General features: G+C 45.0%; 2 protein-coding genes across 8 annotated transcripts in view; both read left to right on the plus strand.

Moving 5' to 3' along the window:
- The window catches only part of LOC129047190 (RNA polymerase I-specific transcription initiation factor RRN3-like), a 34,329-nt gene extending 20,937 nt beyond the window's left edge, over positions 1–13,392 (plus strand). For all 5 annotated transcript variants that reach the window (XM_054533583.2, XM_054533582.2, XM_054533581.2 and 2 more), the window contains 7 exons: positions 325–455; positions 2,163–2,293; positions 3,165–3,349; positions 5,148–5,256; positions 8,052–8,204; positions 10,128–10,215; positions 11,511–13,392. In XM_054533583.2, the coding sequence (XP_054389558.1) occupies positions 325–455; positions 2,163–2,293; positions 3,165–3,349; positions 5,148–5,256; positions 8,052–8,204; positions 10,128–10,215; positions 11,511–11,672 (959 nt within the window). In that variant the 3' untranslated portion in view covers positions 11,673–13,392. The remainder of the gene's footprint in view (positions 1–324; positions 456–2,162; positions 2,294–3,164; positions 3,350–5,147; positions 5,257–8,051; positions 8,205–10,127; positions 10,216–11,510) is intronic.
- A 4,040-nt stretch (positions 13,393–17,432) lies between these two features.
- LOC100454450 (protein N-terminal asparagine amidohydrolase-like) overlaps positions 17,433–19,437 on the plus strand; it is a 34,558-nt gene continuing 32,553 nt past the window's right edge. For all 3 annotated transcript variants that reach the window (XR_010137727.1, XM_063717204.1, XM_063717205.1), the window contains exon 1: positions 17,433–17,589. Coding sequence is in view for 2 of the 3 variants with exons in the window: in XM_063717204.1 (XP_063573274.1) it covers positions 17,509–17,589 (81 nt within the window). In the remaining variant the exon portion in view is untranslated. The remainder of the gene's footprint in view (positions 17,590–19,437) is intronic.

The following is a 19,437-nucleotide window of genomic DNA, read 5'->3' on the forward strand; positions in this document are numbered from 1 at the left end:
GCTTACTGCAGCCTTGACCTCCTGGGCTCAAGCGGTTCATCTGCCTCAGCCTCCCATGTAGCTGGGATCACAGGCGTGCCACCATGCCTGGCTAATTTTTTGATTATTTGTAGAGACAGAGCTTCCCTGTGTTGCCCAGGCTGCCCTTGAACTCCTGGGCTCCCTCCCACTTTGGCCTCTCAAAGTGCTAGGATTGCAGGCAGGAGCCACTGTGCCTGGCTGGATAATGTTGTTTTTTAATGGTGTTGTGTTTATAAAAAATATGGCAGATGAAACTTGAAAATATGTCTTTATAAAAACTGAGATGCCAGATTTTCTCCATAGGTCAGGTTGATAACGGCAAAACAAAGGATCTATATCGCGACCTGATAAACATCTTTGACAAACTCCTGTTGTCCACCCATGCCTCCTGCCACGTACAGTTTTTCATGTTTTACCTCTGTAGTTTCAAATTGGTGAGTAACAATGTGATTAACATTATCTTAGCTTATTTTGTTTTTGCCCGAAAATTTTCCCTAAAAACTGGGGTGGACGGAGACCATGAAGTAAATAATTCTTTTCCTTGAACTTACTTGCTAGTCTGCTTAATAAAATCGCATTCTCCTTCCTTTTTTTGTTTTTTTTCCTTTCTTTTTTGAGACACAGTCTCGCTCTGCTGCCCACTGCTGCAACCTCCACCTCTTGGGCTCAACAGACTCTCAGTGCTTACCCTCTCAAGTAGCTGGGACCACAGGTTACCATGCCTGGCTAATTTTTGTATTTTTAGAAGAGGCGGGGTTTCGCCATGTTGGCCAGACTGGTCTTGAACTCCTGACCGCAAGTGATCTGCCCGCCCCCTGCCCTGCAAAGCGTTGGGATTACAGGTGTGAACAACTGTGCCTGGCCCACGTTCCCTTCTCAGTACACTTGGAGAGAAAAGAGATTGCCGCCTGCCAGCCCAGCTAGGTGCTCTGAAAATGTCATCCTGCCTTTTGGTCACTAGGTAGTGCTCTTCCCTTAAGCCTTTCTCTATTAAAATCTCATATGGGGTAATTAACTGTATTTCCTTTATTCTTTCCAAGGGTCGAGTTGTAACTAGCCCAAACCAACTTATTAATCTAGAGTTTTAAAAACTTTAGACTTTGTCTTTTCTTCTTTTTTTTTTTTTTTTTTTTTTTTTTTTTAGTGGGGGAAAGAATGTAGAAGGCTTTTCCTTCTCTGCAACGATTTTGTGTCTTCCTAGAGGTCAGGAGAGTGTTGGCATGGGAAAGAAGGTTGAATTCATTCTGCCCAAATGGGTGTGCCTAGCTTTAGAACAGCGCTATTTAGGAGAAGTTGGAAGTCACACCCTTTGGTGAGAAGCTGTGTCAGTTTTTTTCATGATTGGCATATTTAACTCAAATAGCAGCTGTACGTTAGTCCGTATTTCTGTTCATGGTTGAGTTCAGTGTGTCCAGAGACTGGAAGGTGCTTTGCACTCACAGGAGTGCCCATTTGGAGCTCCATGGGATGTGAATTATTGTTGGTCACCAGTTCTGGCTGACATTGGAATCACTTGGAGAGTTTTTGTAATATGTGGATTCCAAAGCCCTATCACAAACCTACTGAATTTGTACCTCCCAGGTTGAATTTTTTGTTGTTTTTTGTTTGTTTGTTTGTTTCTTTTTGAGACGGAGTCTCACTCTGTCACCCAGGCTGGAGTGTAGTAGCATGATCTCAGCTCACTGCAACCTCTGCCTCCTGGGTTCAAGCAATTCTCCTGCCTCAGCCTCCCAAGTAGCTGGGATTACAGGCACCTGCCACCACGCCTGGCTAATTTTTGTATTTTTAGTAGAGACAGGGTTTCTCCATGTTGGCCAGGCTGGTCTCGAGCTCCTGACCTTGGGCGATCCACCCGCCTCGGCCTCCCAAAGTGCTGGGATTACAGGCATGAGCCACTGCGCCTGGCCCCGGGTTGATTTTGATGCTTAGCTAGGTTTGGGATCCATTGAATTATTTAACACCCGAGGTGCCTTTTGTTTTTAATGTTATTCTCTCAACGTGTTTTAAAAATGAAGCCCATGAGATACTTATGAGGTAGTAGAACTTTTCCCCACATTGGTGAAGTAAAAATCTTGGGATTTTGATAGCCAGATTATCTTAGGCATTAAAAAAGATCACACCGACGCCCTCTCTTTTTATAGGGATTCGCAGAGGCATTTTTGGAACATCTCTGGAAGAAATTGCAGGATCCAAGTAATCCTGCCATCATCAGGCAGGCTGCTGGAAATTATATTGGAAGCTTTTTGGCAAGAGCTAAATTTATTCCTCTTATGTAAGTAGCCTAATTTTCCGAGTACTTTTTAATATCATGCTTTAAAAAGAGTATAGCATTGTCTCAAGTCAGAAATATCTCCCTTATTTTTTTGGCATGTTTTTAAAGTGAATAAAATCCCTACTCTGTGCAAGATGTTTATATTTCTAAGTGGTGATTTTAGAATAAAGTGTGTCCTTTTTTATATATAAAACCCTGTATGTAAGGCTTTTGTCATCTCTTTTGTGTGGTTGCACTTAAAGATCCATTTGTTTTATGGATAGAGGACAGAGTTGTATACTGTTTTGATTCTTTTTGTAGGTTTGTCATTTTTTCATTTGCATTCCGAATCTATTGTATCTGTTAGAGCTGAAGAAAAACCCTTTTAAAGGTAATAGACCTATCTAGGAGGCCAGTTTCTTCCAGTAGCCCATGAAGATATCTTTGGACAAGGATGCTGTTGAAACCCTTCCCCAGCCACAAAATTATTCACCATAGGACTTGACTAGGATGCATCGGGGAATACTGAAGTCCACCAGACTGTCTTTCTCTTGAGAGGTGTTGGTGAACGTGTCCTATTTAGCCAGTCACCCTAAGAGGGGTACCTTTGAGATGGATAGGAGAACCTGCTTTCCATCCCTTGGGACGTTCTTAGGGGCTCACCTGTTCCTAGAAGGTCAGAGCTACTCTGCCTTGTAATTGGAAGGTTGTCTTCTTACGCACCCATCCTTATCCTTCCTTTCTTTGCTTTTCCTCTGTACCCATGAGTATTATTTAAAGAAACCTATGAACTTACTTAGCATGGTTTGTAATGAAAGGCAGTTATGTGTTTTTATGTTATTCTGGTTTTTTTATGAAGTGTAAAGTTGACTTGAATTTTTCTTTTCTCTAGTACTGTAAGATCATGCCTAGATCTTTTGGTTAACTGGCTGCACATATACCTTAATAACCAGGATTCGGGAACAAAGGCATTCTGTGATGTTGCTCTCCATGGACCATTTTACTCAGCCTGCCAAGCTGTGTTCTACACCTTTGTTTTTAGACACAAGCAGCTTTTGAGCGGAAACCTGAAAGAAGGTCAGTGTTGTGGGAGTGCTGGACTGGATTTTCCTTGTGTTCTTGTCACCCTTCAGAATGGTGATTCATTACTTTTTTGAGATTTTTATAAAAACTGGATTCAGAAAACTGCATGTACACTCAAACTTTTAATAATAATTTCAAGCAGCTCATAGGCCCCTACAAACCCCTTAAGATAGATTTGAGCTTGAGAACCCTACAAACCCCTTAAGATGGATTTGAGGTTAAGAAAGAGGTTTCTGCCTTTGAAGGTTTGAAATGTGAAGATGTCTCCAGAGGTGAGGCTGAGCCCTGGGCTGTGCCAGCGCCCTGTACAAAACTTCAGTTGGATGCACCTTCTCTTTGTTGTCCTTGTAACAGCCTAGTAAATGGCAGGTATTCTCCCTTTACAGACAGCACCAAAGCACAAGAAAGTCATTTTCCCAACATCACATGGTTACTGGCAGGATTAGAAAACTGAAGCCAGGTTGGGCTGACCCTAAAGTTTGAGTTTATGTAGATTAAACTCTGCCTGGAGCCTTGAGACTTAATTGACCATTATTGTTTTGCTAATTTCTAAGAGTTACTTATAATTCAAATCTATCAGTTGAAACTTACTAGATTAGTGTATTTTAGTTGAAGAGAGTCTCCAAGAACAGTGTTTATAAGTCATTGTAAATTGTTCTGTTTATGTTTATGAATAATTCACATGGTTTGGTGGGTCACTTCCTCTAAACTGGGGTCTCTCAACCCTGCACGATTGCCATTTGGGCTGCATCATCCTTCATCGTCGGGGGCTGTCCTCTGCACTGTAGGATGTTTAACAGCCTCCACCTACTAGCTGCCAACAGCAGTCCCCGACCACCCCCAGCTGTGACACCTAAAACTGTCTCCAGATACTGCCAGGTGTCCTCTGCGGGGGTCGCAGTCTCTTTGGGTTAACAGCCACAGCTCTAAACTGAAAGTTGTACGTGTTGCATTATATATGTTTACCTACATCCTACATGCTTCTAAAAGATGTTGTATGAACTAGTAGGATGAGGTTTTATCACAAGGTAAGTAAATACAAGCTCTGCTTTTCTTTGTATAAATTAATGCCAGGAATCTGAATTAAATATCTTGTTTTTGTAAGCTGTGACATCCCATTTAGGTAATTTTTATTGAAATATGCATCAAAGAAACTCCTAAGAAAATATACTTAAGTACAAGTTGGTCAGCTTGCCTCTTAAAATAAATGTGGTGTCTTTATTTTACTCATGTAGGAAAGAATTATATTCATTAAGTCTAAGAAAGTGGTTTCTGTCTAAATTTGCCTTCTGTTGAGGTAGAAGGCAAATTTGGAGTTTTCTTGTTTAGAAAAAAAAACTACAAATGACTACTGTGCACCTGAAAACAGCACTCAGCTTCACTAACAAGACTTGCAAGCTAGAATCAAATTGCTGTTTTGTTTTGTTGCCTGTCGTGATTGTTAGCTGAAACCAAATCACAAGATCTTTTTCTCCCTCTGTATTAACTCAGCCTACACTGAGCTTACAAGCGTATGAACTTCACATTGTCGTGGAATCTTACAGCCTGCTACTTCCTAAGTTTTCTTTAGAGAAGCTGCCTTGGTGACCAATGAATGTGGTTAGCCTAGTGACATTCTTCTGGGCCATATACTGTGTGACTATCTGCATGGACCTTTATTTAAAGCATTTCTGCAAAAAATTTTTTTAAGTTTTTTTTTAAATGTGTGATAATTTGTGCTTTTAAAGATATCTTACACTTTTCACTTATTTGTACCTTTAAAAAAATCTTTTTTTTTTTTTTTAAACCAAAGGTTTGCGGTATCTTCAGAGTCTGAATTTTGAGCGGATAGTGATGAGCCAGCTAAATCCCCTGAAGATTTGCCTGCCCTCAGTGGTTAACTTTTTTGCTGCAATCACAAAGTAAGTTATTTACGCTTTCTTGATGGGAGTTATTTAAAATATTTTTATTTATGTTTATCTAGTATTGTAAGAGTCTGTTAAATTTCTATGAAATTAGTAACATTATAAAAGGCCAGGCGTGGTGGCTGACGCCTGTAATCTCAACATTTTGGGAGGCTGAGGTGGGAGGATTGCTTGAGGCCAGGAGTTAAAAGACCAGCCTGAGCACCATAGTGAGACCCTATCTCTACAAAAAAATTTTAAAAATTAGCTGGGTGTGGTTGCCTGTCTGTAGTCCCAACTACTCAGGAGGCTGAGGTAGGAGGATCACTTGAGCCCAGGAGGTCAAGGATGCAGTGAGCCCTGATTGTACCACTGCACTCCAGTCTGGGGTCCAGAATGAGACCCTGTCTCTTAAACAAACAAAAACAACCCAGTCCTTGCAGGAAATACTGTGATACAGCTATTGTTTTTATACTTTGATGGCATTGGAAATTGCTACTACTTCTTATCCAAAGGGCAGCACTTTGAAATAAGTATGGCAACCAGTAAGCTGAGAGGGGCAAAGCCATAGATGCTTATTAGAGTGACTGCTGTAATAGTAATAGAAATAAACTGGACGTGAGGCAAATGTTGACCTGTAAGAGATTGGTTTAGAGAGTTCTGTTCTCTCAGGTCTGGTAGCTATGGCTAATCCATAGCCTCTCCTCTGTGCCAGGCAGTTCTAAGCACTTTACATAGAACTCATTTGATCCTCAAACAGCCCTCTAGGATGAAACCCTGTTTATCAACGGGGAGGTGGAGGTACAGAGAGGTGAAATCACTTGCCTAAAGTCATAGAGCTAGACTGGCAGCACAGATTTAAATGTAGTCTGGCTCCTTTGTAAGCTTTCACTAAGTTATTCTGCTTTATGGAGAAAGCAAATTGGAGAATTGAATATTCAATGAGGATATTTAGGCCGGATCATAGCTTAAAATCTTCAACAGATAAGAGCCAGCAGCTTGCTGAGCTCCGTCAGCCTCTTTAGTTCTCCTTTGCTAGGCGTCTGGTTCAAGGTGTCCTCTCTTCTGAGTCTCAGTGATAGCAAAGGATTAGGAAAAGGCATAAAGAGACCAATAAGCAACGGCGGTGAGTGGGTGGAGGCTTCAGCATGTTGGTTAAGATGGTGAGCAGCTCGAAGAGTGAGGATGGATGAAGCAAAGCAGAGGCCGCTGCCCCTGGTATGTTCTCAGGGTGGGGACAGAGGACTGCATTTGTGAACCATCTGGTCCAGGGGCTCTCGATTTGGGGTTGGCATGTGCATTGGAGGCACAGAGTGTGATGTGATGTGAGGCTAAGAGCAGGGGATTGAAATAAAAGTCTCTGCCTAGGTACGGATATGGTAAATAAAGGTGTGTACCATTCTGTAGCTGTTGCTTTTGCCTGCTTGATGGTTTTGAGATTGAACCATACTGACACAAAGCTTTATTTTGATTTTAACTGCTCTGTTATGTTCTGGGAATCTTTTTTATTGAGTCTTTGTTGGGATTTCATCTGTTAGTTTTTGTCTTTTTTTTTTTTTTTTTTTGAGACAAGGTCTTGCTCTGTCACCCAGGCTGGAGTGCAGTGGCGTGATCTTAGCTCACTACAACCACCACCTCCCAGGCTCGTGCAGTTCTCCTGCCTCAGCCTCCCGAATAGCTGGGACTACAGGCGCCTGCCACCATGCCCAGCTAATTTTTGTATTTTTAGTAGAGACGGGGTTTCACCATGTTGACCAGGCTGGTCTCAAACTCCTGAGCTCAAGTGAACCGCCTGCCTCAACCTCCCAAAGTGCTGGGATTACAGGTGTGAGCCACCGTGCCCGGCCGGCTGTGTTAGTGTTTTAGTGCTCAGGAACATTCTTGTGTGTGTGTCCTTGTGTGTGGGCACACGCTTCCTTGTCACACACCCAGAAGTGCGGTCAGCTGCGGGGTTGTAGGAGATGCAGATCTTCAACTTTACCTGATAGTGCAAATCACCCTCCAGTGTGGTTTTGCTGATGTGTCCTCCACCAGGAGGAGGGGTCAAGTGCTGTGAGCCTGGGCTAACAGGACAGAAATCAAAGTATGTGGCTTGAAGTTGCCACGGTGACCTGAGAACCTGAGATGGAGAGTGACAGAAGTGAGGTCTAAGTCCTCATCTTGGAGAAGCTGTCCAATAAATAATTTTTCAAGTTGCTCAATCATTTAGAGACAACTACTGGAAAAATTAAAAACATAATTGTCTTTTTTTATTTTATGTTTTCTTCTATGCATTTAACTGTTCTCACTCAGCATGCCCAGTCCTTTCTGTGCCTGTTTTTGAGGTCATGACTTAGTCAACCCCGTGTCCCTCCTTCAGTAAAGGCTTATTTCTTCTTCAGTGCTTCTTCAGCAAGTCTCTTCACCAGCCACTATTTCCTCCTGAGGAACTCCTGAATCCCTCTTCCACCAACCTTCTAATTCTTTTGCAAACAGTAAAAATAAAGACACCTATAGTTATGTAATCTAAGAGTTTTGCCTTGCAAACATTTATTTTTAATGAATAATATCTATTACTCATTAAAATATAAGCCCAGTTTTACATTCTGAGCGATAGCCACATTTTCTTTCTCCTTAGCAAACTTGCAAATAGAAGACCCACAGAACGGTACCCTAAAAGTGGTACTTTCTGCTTTATATTGTTATTTGTACTAGCACTTGTTACATTCAGCAATTTCTCTGTGGTAGGTACAGTTGTCACATGCAGCTCACATCCCCACAGAGTCACTCCAGCATGTTAATGCCTCTGTCTGTGTTGTTTTTTTGTTCCACAGTAAGTACCAGCTCGTCTTCTGCTACACCATCATTGAGAGGAACAATCGCCAGATGCTGCCAGTCATTAGGAGTACCGCTGGAGGAGACTCGGTGCAGACCTGCACAAACCCGCTGGACACCTTCTTCCCCTTTGATCCCTGTGTGCTGAAGAGGTAGGTACTTTTAAACATTGACACTGGAGGAGGTGGATTTTTTTTTCTTTTTGAGACGGAGTCTCACTCTGTCGCCCAGGCTGGAGTGCGGTGGTGTGATCTCGGCTCACCGCAAGCTCCGCCTCCTGGGTTCATGCCATTCTCCTGCCTCAGCCTCCCAAGTAACTGGGACTACAGGCGCCCACTGCCATGCCTGGCTAATTTTTTTTGTATTTTTAGTAGAGACGGGGTTTCACCTTGTTAGCCAGGATGGTCTCAATCTCCTGACCTCGTGATCCGCCCGCCTCAGCCTCCCAAAGTGCTGGGGTTACAGGCATGAGCCACCACGCCCGGCCAGGAGGTGGATTTAAACGTGATACATGTTTGCTTTTCCCAAAATTGGCCACTCTTCGCCAGAAGTGGCCCTTCCTCGCTGTTGATGAGCGTCTCGTGGTCTCCCTGCGTATATTTCACAGATGCAAAGTAGAGGATGCCTAGCAGGACTTGCCGAGTGGCGCAGGCACCCCAGAGTGGGTAGATCTTTGCCTCACTAGGAGCCAGACTGACATCAAGGGTTTTTGGGTTTTTTTTTGTTTTTCTTTAAACTGTTATTTAAACATGTAAGGTTATGGGGATAATGGTGCCAGGATAGGGGAGGGTGCTGTCTTTTCTTGCTTCATAATTTTGTGCCAAGTGTCTTGTTCTTTCCTCTAGAGACCACATCCCATTCTGTTGCACAGGATAAACAAAACACAAATGATTGGCTGGGCGTAATGGCTCATGCTTGTAATCCCAGCACTTTGGGAGGCTGAGGCGGGTGGATCACTTGAAGTCAGGAGTTCAAGACCAGCCTAGCCAAGATGGTGAAACCCTGTCTCTACTAAAAATACAAAAATTAGCCGGGCGTGGTGGTGGGCGCCTGTAATTCCAGCTACTCGGGAGGCTGAGGCAGGAGAATCGCTTGAACTCGGGAGGTGGAGGTTGCAGTGAGCCGAGATTGCGCCACTGCACTCCAGCCTGGGCGAGAGAGTGAGACTCTGTCTCAAAAAACAAAAAAAAAACCAAAAAGCGATTTATCTAGATGAGTTGTTCTAGAAAACCACTGGGCCAACCTTAACTTGGCACTTGTATAAGGAAGCAGGATTTTTGCTTATTATGTTTTCTAAAATAACTAGCAGCGTCATGACCGTCTGGGATTGTCTGGTCCCTTAAGTCTTGATTGACTGAAACCAGATTAGTTGTTTTTCCTAGACTTACTTTTCAGCAAATTACTACAGAAATATAAAAAAGAGAGTTCCAGAATATTACGGTTTCATTTCCATTTGGATATACTATATCTAACTGACTTGTCAGTCTTTGTAAAGTTTAGAAACAATTTCACATGAAAATGGAAAGATGAAAAACGGTAGTTCAATACTCCATTGACATGAGTGAATGAACTCTTATGCAGAAAGAGCCACATTAGTTACAGCATTTACATAGAGGGTTGTTTTTTTGTTTTGGTTTTTTTCTTTTTTTTTTTTAATGAGACGATCTCGCTCTGTCGCCCAGGCTGGAGTGCAGTGGCGTGATCTCGGCTCACTGCAAGCTCCGCCTCCCAGGTTCAGGCCATTCTGCCTCGGCCTCCCGGGTAGCTGGGACTACAGGCGTCCGCCAACACACCCGGCTAATTTTTTGTATTTTTAGCAGAGACGGGGTTTCACCGTGTTAGCCAGGATGGTCTCGATCTCCTGACCTCGTGATCTGCCCACCTCAGCCTCCCAAAGTGCTGGGATTATAGGCATGAGCCACTGCGCCCAGCCAGGTTTTTTTTAATGTAATTATTTAAGCCGTAGTTTTCACTTCTTGGTTTTGGGTAATAGATCTTGTGAGAAAAGATCCAAACCAATTTTGACTTCTGCTGAAGTATTTAACTTGACTTTGAAATGTGATCTTTGTTGACAGGTCAAAGAAATTCATTGATCCTATTTATCAGGTATGGGAAGACATGAGTGCTGAAGAGCTACAGCAGTTCAAGAAACCCATGAGAAAGGTCAGTTTGTGATTGATTGAGCACACTCTCGGAATCTCCTTTCTGGCTCCGGGTCACAGTCAGATAGTAAGTGGCAAGTCGCTCATGCGTGTCATCCCCGCACTGTAGGGGGTCAAGGCCAGAGGATTGCTTGAGACCAGCCTGGGCAACACAGTGACACGCTGTTTCTACAAAAATTTTTTAAATTAGCTGGGCGTGGTGGTGCACACCTGTAGTCCCAGCTCCTCTGGAAGCTGAGGTGGGAGGTCAAGGCTGCAGTGAGCTGTAAATGTAGCACGGCACTCCAGCCTGGGCAACAGAGCAAGACCCTGTTTTCTTTAAAAAAGCACACCGAAACCGTGCCTTACTCATTCTACCTTTATAAAATTCCAAGCCCAGGTTTTGGTGTTATTTAAAGAGTCTGTGGCTTTTTTGGATAAATTGCTTAACCAGACACTTCACATACTGACATGTGAGAAGCGAAGGTTAATTACAAATTAGCTGAACAAATTTAGATCTTTGCCACTTGCGCATTCTCACCAAGTAACAATCTCCAGTTGACTCATGTTGAAATTGACCCAGCAGTTTACATTAGTTTTATAGAGCTTCATGAATGGCTGGTGAAGACGCAGGTTGCAACATACCCTCCAGGTCACATGAGGTGGAGCTGAGACAGTTACAGTTAGAGAGGAAAGTTAGAATCCAGTAATAAAGAATTTCGCTGCTCTGTTGCTTGGGAGCACATTTGTTTTCTCATTAAAAGCAGCTTCAAGATGGCTTTTTTGTTGTTGTTTTTAATAAGTAATCATTGGAAAGCACCTTTCATCTTTTTCTCTATGTTTTGCATTTGTTGAGGGGCGTGTAATTCATTCACATTGTGTTAGGTACAAGAGCTCTAACACTGGGCAAGAATGACTTGTCATGTTTCCTGTCCCCATTGAGCTTCAAATCTGTTTGCAAGTCAGACTTGAAACAAATGATTACAATGTGTGATGAGCAGTTATGTGGGTATGTTGGTAAGAAGGAAGTGCTTATCAGAGGGAGCTTTTGTTCTGTTCTGTTTTGTTTTTTTAGAGACATGGTCTCGCTATGTTGCCCAGGCTAGATTCGGAACTCTTGAGCTCAAGCAGTCCTCCCACCTCCGCCTCCCGAGTAGCTGGGACTACAGGCTTGTGCCACTACACTGGCTTTCTTTTGAAATTAAGATATTTTCTTCACCATCTTTACAAACGTTAACACCTTCCTGAGGAAGGAATTGTTGAAAGCTTTTCAGTCAGCAGTGGTGACGTTACTGATGATTTCTGATGTTTCTACAGGAGATAGTGGAAGATGAAGATGATGACTTTCTGAAAGGCGAAGTGCCCCAGAATGATACCGTGATTGGGATCACACCGAGCTCCTTTGACGCGCATTTCCGAAGTCCTTCGAGTAGTGTGGGCTCCCCACCCGTGTTGTACATGCAACCCAGTCCCCTCTGACGGCAGAGATTTGTGACTGAGTGTGACATTTGGGATTCCTCATCACTCGTCATACCCTCAGTACCCAGCTCGTGCCATTGGGCATTGATGGCATTGAGCTGGAGCGAGTGCCTGCGGCTGTGGCACTTCCAGGTTCGACTGAATCAAGCATCTGAAGACTGGGTTTTTTTGTTGTTGTTGTTCCCCTTACAGACAAAATGAAGACTATCATGTGCAATCTTTTACAGTGGGGTTGATGATATATTTGGAAGGATTTGCTTGTTTAATATGTACATTTTTTGTGTTAACAGCTTTTTGACACAATTACTGGGTAATTTCTAACATAGGCAGCAGACTGTTTCACGGGTTGCTGTTTTAACATGGGTTTTTGTCAGATCCATGGTCATAGGACTTTGCTGATCAGCTTTCAGTGAAGAATCCTCTAAGTTAAAACTTCTATTTAAAGACTTTAACTAGAAAGTGTTTATTTTGGCTACATTGTTCACCTTCTGCTGTATTGGTATTTGTCTGTTGGGATTTCAAGGGAGTGTAGAGAAGATAGAAAGAAAGCCAAGAGCTGGCCCGACATGGTCTGGGACACAGAGTTGGAGCTGGCACTGAAGATCTCCAGGGACTTCAGAGACCAATAAAAGCCCATAGGGAAGAGAGAGGGGATATAGAGAAACAGGATCAGATGTGTAATATACTTGGCACAGCGAAAAAATGGATTTAAAAGACAGAAATGGAGGTCCAGGTAGATGTAATTCACACGGACTGAAAGTGAGCCTGGGCTTGTGTGAAACACATGAGATAGGATTTGACCCCTTGGCTCTCAAGTGTCCCCTTAGATCTAGAACTGCTCCATGGTGGCCATCAGATCGAGTCAGTTTTGATCTGCATCAGTTAGTTATTGAGAATTTCTTTGTTCAAACAGGAAAATTTTTTTAGATTATTTGGTGTTACGGTTTTGCTCACAACAATAGGTGGAAGTTTCTAGTGCAGTCTTGGTCTGATGGCTGTGCGTATCGTACATTCGGCTTGGTGAAATCCTTCTCTAAAGCCTCTTTGTATTTTTATAACTAAACAGAGGAAGTCTTCAGAAGACCTCGCTTTATAACAAATTTGTGCAAACACTGCTAGAGTCATTTTGAAGCTCAAGCATTTTCACTTTGTTTCTTACATGTGTACTTTTTTGTTTACTTGTGAAAATGGCCATCTTTAAGCATATTTATTTTCTGGCACTTCTATTTATTTAAAGGCAAGCAATATTTTGTTGATCATAAATATTTTGTAATGAAATACGTCCTCTTTCCCAGGGCTTTGTATGCGCTTGTATAATTACATTGATGGCAATGTAGAGTTTGAATTTCAGTGTGTAAATACTTTTTTGGAAAATAGAAATTTTTATTGCTTTAAAGTTTTGGATATGGGTGGTTTTCTTTTGGGGGCTTGGTGGAAAGTCATTTGAGAACTTTAAGGTTCTCTTTTTAACTGCTGGCAAAATGTTGATTTTTTTATATTAGATAAAATGAGTAAATGAAATTCCCCAGAAATGAATAGTAAGTGGGGTCTTTGTGGGTTGGGAAGTAGTTTTAACGTAGAAAGATATTTACAGATAAGTCTGTTTAATTTCAAAGAGTTTGTGAAAAAAAATCCATGGTGAAAATAAAACAATGACATGGTTAATCTGGAACTTTCATTCTTATACCAATAAAAGGTACCTCAATACATGTTCTTTCAATTTCTGTTTTTTTTTTTTTTATTTAATGTATTAAAGCATTTTGCAGTGGAAAACTCCTGAGGCATTGCTGTTGAAGAGGGAGAAATAGTGCTGGTGTGCTGGGGGGCTTGATGAAATTCATTGCATGCCGGGGTGAGGATGGCTTCCGTGTGCACCGTATGAAGTATCCGCGACTCTCCTTAATCATACCCAGCCAAGAGTGATTGAGGCTTGAGCAGGTCCAAGGGAAGCAGACACTTCTTTCAAAAAGTTACATGCTTTGAAGGGACATCTATGGGGAAAAATACTGTGAAATCGCCTTAGAAATTGCATGCCAACAATGGGAATTTTTCCTTTCACTAAAAAGCAAGCTGTCAGTTGTAGGAGTCTCCAGGGTCTGTCCTTTTGTCTGTGTGCTCTGGTTTGGTCTTCCTTGATGAGAAGTGGCTGAATTTTTACAAGTCAACTTACCGAGTGCCACGGGCTTCCTTTCCTAACTAGCTGTTTGACCTTGAGCAAGTTACCTAACCTTTCTGAGCGCTAATTAAACTGTAAAATGGGAAAAAGATACTAGTGTAAGGCTTTAAGGATTCGATGCATGTACAAGTTAACGGCCGTTGTTTTCTTGTAAGAAAGGAAGCACTTTCATGGGAAGTTTTTTTCGGTTAAAGATAACTTCCATTTCTTCCATAATACCTACCTCCCTGGTACCAACTTAGATCTGAACTGGAGAGGAGGAAGCAGCGTGTTTCCCTTGCCAGGCAGTGCTTAGGATGGTGGTTCTTAACCCTAGCTGTGCCCTAGAATCAGTCCCTCGGAGTGCTGAGAAATAAGGATGCCCAGGCTCACATCACACACCAACTCAACCTCTGATTGAATCAGTCTCCAGAAGAAGGGTCTGGATGTGGATGGTTTTTAAAGCCCCCTGGTGATTCAAAGGTGCAGGTTGCCTTGAGAACTGTTCATTGGTTTACAACTGCATACTTTTCTTGTTTCAACTAATTGAACATCCAAAGCTCCACCATGTTTTGTTCCATCAAATGCTTTCCTTTTGTGTGTTTCAGTCTGACTCTGGATCGTTGAGTAGGATTTATAATGTATCTAATAATTTGGGGCCAGGTGTGGTAGCTCATGCCTGTAATCTGAGCACTTGGGGAGGACAGTGAAAGGATCTCTTGAAGCTAGGAGTTTGAGATCAGCTGGGGCAACATAGTGAGACCCCCATCTCTACATTAAAAAATTTGAAACACAAATTGGGATCCTTTCACTAAATATTTACTAAGGTTCTGTATAATGTTCATCATTCTTTTTTTTGAGACAGAGTCTCACTTCACTCTATCACCCAGGCTGGAGTGCAGTGGTGCAATCACAGCTCAACAACTGCAACCTCTGCCTCCTGGGTTCAAGTGATCCGCCCACCTCAGCCTCCTGAGTAGCTGGGACTACAGGTACGCACCACCATGCCTGGCTAATTTTTGTATTTTTAGTAGAGATGGGGTTTCACTATGTTGGCCAGGCTGGTCTTGAACTCCTAACCTCAAGCAATCTGTCCGCCTCGGCCTCCCAAAGTGCTGGGATTACAGGCGTGAGCCACCATGTCTGGCCTCAAAAAAGTGTAATTTAAAAAATATTTCCCTGTATATATTCTTTGAACCTTGCCATCAGCCATCTTGTGAGGCAGGTTGGTTTCCTATCTTAAAGAAACAGGCTTTCCAACATTGTTAATTAGTGCTTTCTTTTTCTTTTTCTTTTCTTTTTTTGAGACGGTCTTGCTGTAATCACCCAGGCAGGAGTGCAGTGGCGCAGGAGTGCAGTGGCGCAGTCGTGCCTCATTGCAGCCTTGACCTCTCGGGCTTGACTGAGCCTCCCGAGTAGCTGGGACTACAGGCCTGCCACCATGCCCAGCTAATTTTTGTATTTGTTGGAGAAGCAGGGTTCCCTGTGTTGTCCAGGCTCGTCTCGAACTTTTGGGCTCAAGTGAGTCCTCCTTCGGCCTTTCAAAGTGCTGGGGTTACAGGCATGAGCCGCAGTGCTGGCCACACACCTGCTATTGCTTCCTCATTGCCTGTAGACCAAAATTTGTGGAGCTGGGGTGGGAAGAGAGGTAGGGGAGTGGTTTCCTGCTTGTTATCTGGCTCATTTAGTCCTTTATCACAGGACTCAGCCTAGGAGATTGATAACCTGAGATTACTTGAAAAAAGATCACCCAAAAGTGAAAAACCAGTTAGGCAAACTGCACCAGCCCCAGGCAGAACCCACAGAACCTTGTTCTTCACCTTTGCACTTCCAAATGCCTCACTTTGATTGACTACTCTTTGCAATTCCAATAATAGCTATCTTTAGAGTGTTTAGTTTGTACCAGGTGAGACAAACATGCTATTCTACAAAACCAGTTCAGAGAAGTTAAGTAACGAAGTTAAGTAACTTGCTCCAGGCCAGCCTGCTGGTCATTGATCACCCTGGATTCAAACCCTGTTTTTAGCTCTGAGCTTCCTAGTTGGGACTTACTTAATGTCGCCTGCGTTAGAATGAGTTGTTTACAGTCTAGGAGCATCTTATAGTGATGGAGAGCACTGGCTTTGGAATCATGCAAAGCTAGGTTCAGTCTTCGTTCTACTATTTATTTCTACCACTTTGAGCAAGTTACTGTATCTGTTATAACGGAGGTGTTGATAGTAGCTCCTACATTTGTGAGGACAAATGAGAAATGTAGGTGTAATAATACAGAGAAATAATTTCCTGGTAGCTAGAAATAGAGTTATTTTGGGTGAGAAGTTGGGTAACCTGGCGATGGGAACACCATCTTCTACAGTCACTTCTTTACTGTAGTAAATTTCCTGGTATTTTTGTTGAACGGGGTGTGTAAGCTGAGGGGGAGATTTATGAAAGAAGACGATGAATACGGATGATAAAATTCTAATAAAGTTTCTGCTCTATCATGTGGCTCCTCTGTATCTTTTGTAAAATTACTTTTTGTTAATGTGCTGCAGAGTCGGATGAATTTGAGCAATATTTCCAAGTTTTAGAAGAGAGCTCCACGGTGAGACGCCTCTCACCTTGGGGACCTGTCCTCAGATTAAGGGCTCTGCAGTCAGTATCCGCAAATCCTTCCCCCACGGTTCCCAGCCCACCTGTGAGTGGCCTATTGGATTCCAATCACGACGTGTTAATCGATGATCTCTTTAGTACGTGGGGCTAGCACAGTTCAGGATATATTTTCTCAGTTTAAGACCATTTACATTTATTTTTATTATTATTTTTAGAAACAGAGTCTTCCTCTGCAGTGCCCAAACATAGCTCATTGCAGCCTCCCACTCCTGGGGTCAAGAGAGCCTCCCGCCTCAGCCTACAGAGTGGCTGGGATTACAGGTGCATGCCACCATGCCCAGTTAATTTTTAAATTTTTGGCAGAGATGAGGGTATGGGGGAGGGTGGGTCTCACTAGGTTGCCCAGGCTGGTCTCGAACTCCTGGCCTCAAGCGATCCTCCTGCCTCGGCCCCCCAAAGTGCTGGGATTACAGGCGTGAGCCACCCTGCCCGCCTGATTAGGTTTATTATTACTCATTGAATGCAATCCTACGGAGCTGCACAGCAGGGTCCCAAACTCAAGCCTGTGGAAGGTCGCACACCTGGGAAGCGTGGAGCAATGACCTAAAGCGCAGCAGTCGGAGCCAGAACCCACCCAGGGAACTCGCCTGGAGGCTCTCTTGGCTGGTGCAGCTGCTCCCTGGCCGCTCCCCTTTCCCCGATCCTTCACTCCCACGCTTTTGGGACTACCCTTCCCAGCGCCCCTTGCGGAGCAGGCGGGCCGCGCGCTGCTTCCGGGGCCGATTCCTGTCTTTGGACTACATTTCCCGTGAGGCCTTGCGACCCTGTCCTGGATTTCTCCAGTCTCTTCGGCCGGCTCCGCCTCCGCCTGGACTCCGCTTCCCGGCAGCGCCCGCGGTGGGGCGGGGCAGAACGAGGCGGGACTCGCGGCCCGAGGGGCGGGGGCGGCGGGGGCGGCGGGGGCGGCGGGGGCGGCGGGGGCGGCGGGGGCGGCGGGGGCGGCGGGGGCGGCGGGGGCGGCGGGCGGCCCGGGGCTGCAGGGGCAGGAGCCGCCTCCTCCCAGGGCCTGCCTGGGCGGCCGCCTCCGCTATGCGGCTGCTAGCCGAGGGGCGGCGAGTGAGGCTGCAGCAGTTAGCCGGGGACCTCGTCCGAGCCCATCCGCCTTTGGAGGTGAGTGGGGCGCGGCGCGGGGCTTCGGGGCGGGCCCGAGGGGAAGCTGCAGGGCGGGCGAGCGCCCTCCTCACCCCACCGCTGCGCGCCTCACGCGACACAGACTTGAAACTTAGCGCTGTTGGCACATCCGGAGCCCCGGCCGTCGGCTCGCGTCTTCCCCTTGAGGGGTGCGGGAGTTTTTGCCTTCTTTAGACTTCAGCAGGCTGCCGCGGAGGCCACTGTCTGACAGGGGAGGGGACGGGGGCCCAGAGAGGTTAGGTGACTTGCCCAAGGTCGCACAGCACTGCGGCTCGGGGACACGCCGGGACCCCCATTCCCAGACGGGGCGGCTGCAGCCCCCAGAGGGCTCTGTCCGTTTAGGCAAATATGGCCGCCCGCCTTCGGGGACCCGCAGCCTGCGGTGAACGTTGCTTTGTCCTTGCGTCCGCGTGAAGCAGGAGGTTATTCCAGGGTGGGCTTCGGAGAGCGTTTGGCCTGGGGGATCTTGGCGGGGACCCCCAGTCCTTCCTCTTCTCTCTCCCCTACCCCCGGAGCGTAGGGCGCCGAGTTATTTTTAGCCGCAAGAGAGAGCCCTGCTTTCCGCAGCTGGGCCACAGGACCACGCCCTGATGCACGGGTTTTGTTTTTGTTTTTTCTGCTTTTGTGCTCAAATAGATCTCTGAACTCTTGTCCACGCTTCTGCAGGGACTGTCGGCAAGGGGGTTCTCAGGTTTTAAAAAAAGCGGGGCGTGGCGACAGGGGGCAAACGTCCTACTTGCCATAGATCCTGTTAAAGGGGAATCAATCATTTCGTTGATTTGAGAGTCAAATATCGAGCCCCTAATATCTGTTGGGCACCGTACTGATCACTGTCCCTGCCCTCGAAGTGTTTGTAGTCTAGAAGGGAGAATGGTTTCTGATGAAGAAGACTCAGATACTATAAACTGTTAAGTGCCATAAAGAAAAAGCATCCCCTTTCACTCTGAATGGGAAGCACAGGAACCTGACCAAGTGTGTTGGGTTGGGGAAGGCATTTAGAGGTTTCATCTGTCACAGCTGTACAGTTTGTGATTATTTTGTTTGCTTGTTTGTTCTCTATTTGATCTGTCCCCAGAATGTAAGCCTCCTGAAGGCAGATAAGAGTAGTGTCCTAACTTTTGTATCCTCAGAGTGTAGGACGGTCCCTGGCATAGAATTGGCGCTCAGTAAAGATTTGTTGCATAAATGGCACAAAATGATCCCTGAACGTGTTCTGAAGGGTGACAAGGACTTACTGACGGGGAGAAGGCAGACAGCTCTGTGTGATTCTCAGCTTGCATTTCAGGACCGACCATCGTCTGTTAGCCAACATGCACCGAGCTAGGCGTGGTGGCGTGTCACTTTATCCTTACATTGTGTTACTGTCCTGTTAACTAGCGAAGTCGAGAGTAGGACTCACCAAGGAAAAATAATTTCAGCCGCCTGAAGAATTTAGGGGATGCTCTACTTTTATGTCTGTTTGAAAATGTCCGTGATAGAAAGTTAGATGGGTGTCTTGGGCTGCACACTTAAGTGTGGAGGGGGATTTGGTGACACATTGGGGCTGCTCCTCTCGGAGGAAGGTTTTGACCTATTTAAGAAGACATGTCCTAGAAAGGCTATGTACTGGGGACCAGTTTGTGTTACAGGAACTTTGGAAGGGGGCAATCACTTTGATTTGCGGCAGTGTAAGTGAAGAAGGATGCAGGCACGAGAGAGATTTGAAAAGGAGAAGAAGGGTGAGGGCATCGCAGCTGGGCAAGCCGCCTGGGGCGCGGCGGGCAGGAGGGGAAGGGCCCAGTGGGTGGGTGGCCTGGCCAGTTTCTCCAGAGCAGCCAGGGTGAGGAG

The sequence above is a fragment of the Pongo abelii genome, chromosome 18, assembly GCF_028885655.2.
Source record: "Pongo abelii isolate AG06213 chromosome 18, NHGRI_mPonAbe1-v2.0_pri, whole genome shotgun sequence".
In the NCBI taxonomy this organism is placed as follows: domain Eukaryota; kingdom Metazoa; phylum Chordata; class Mammalia; order Primates; family Hominidae; genus Pongo; species Pongo abelii.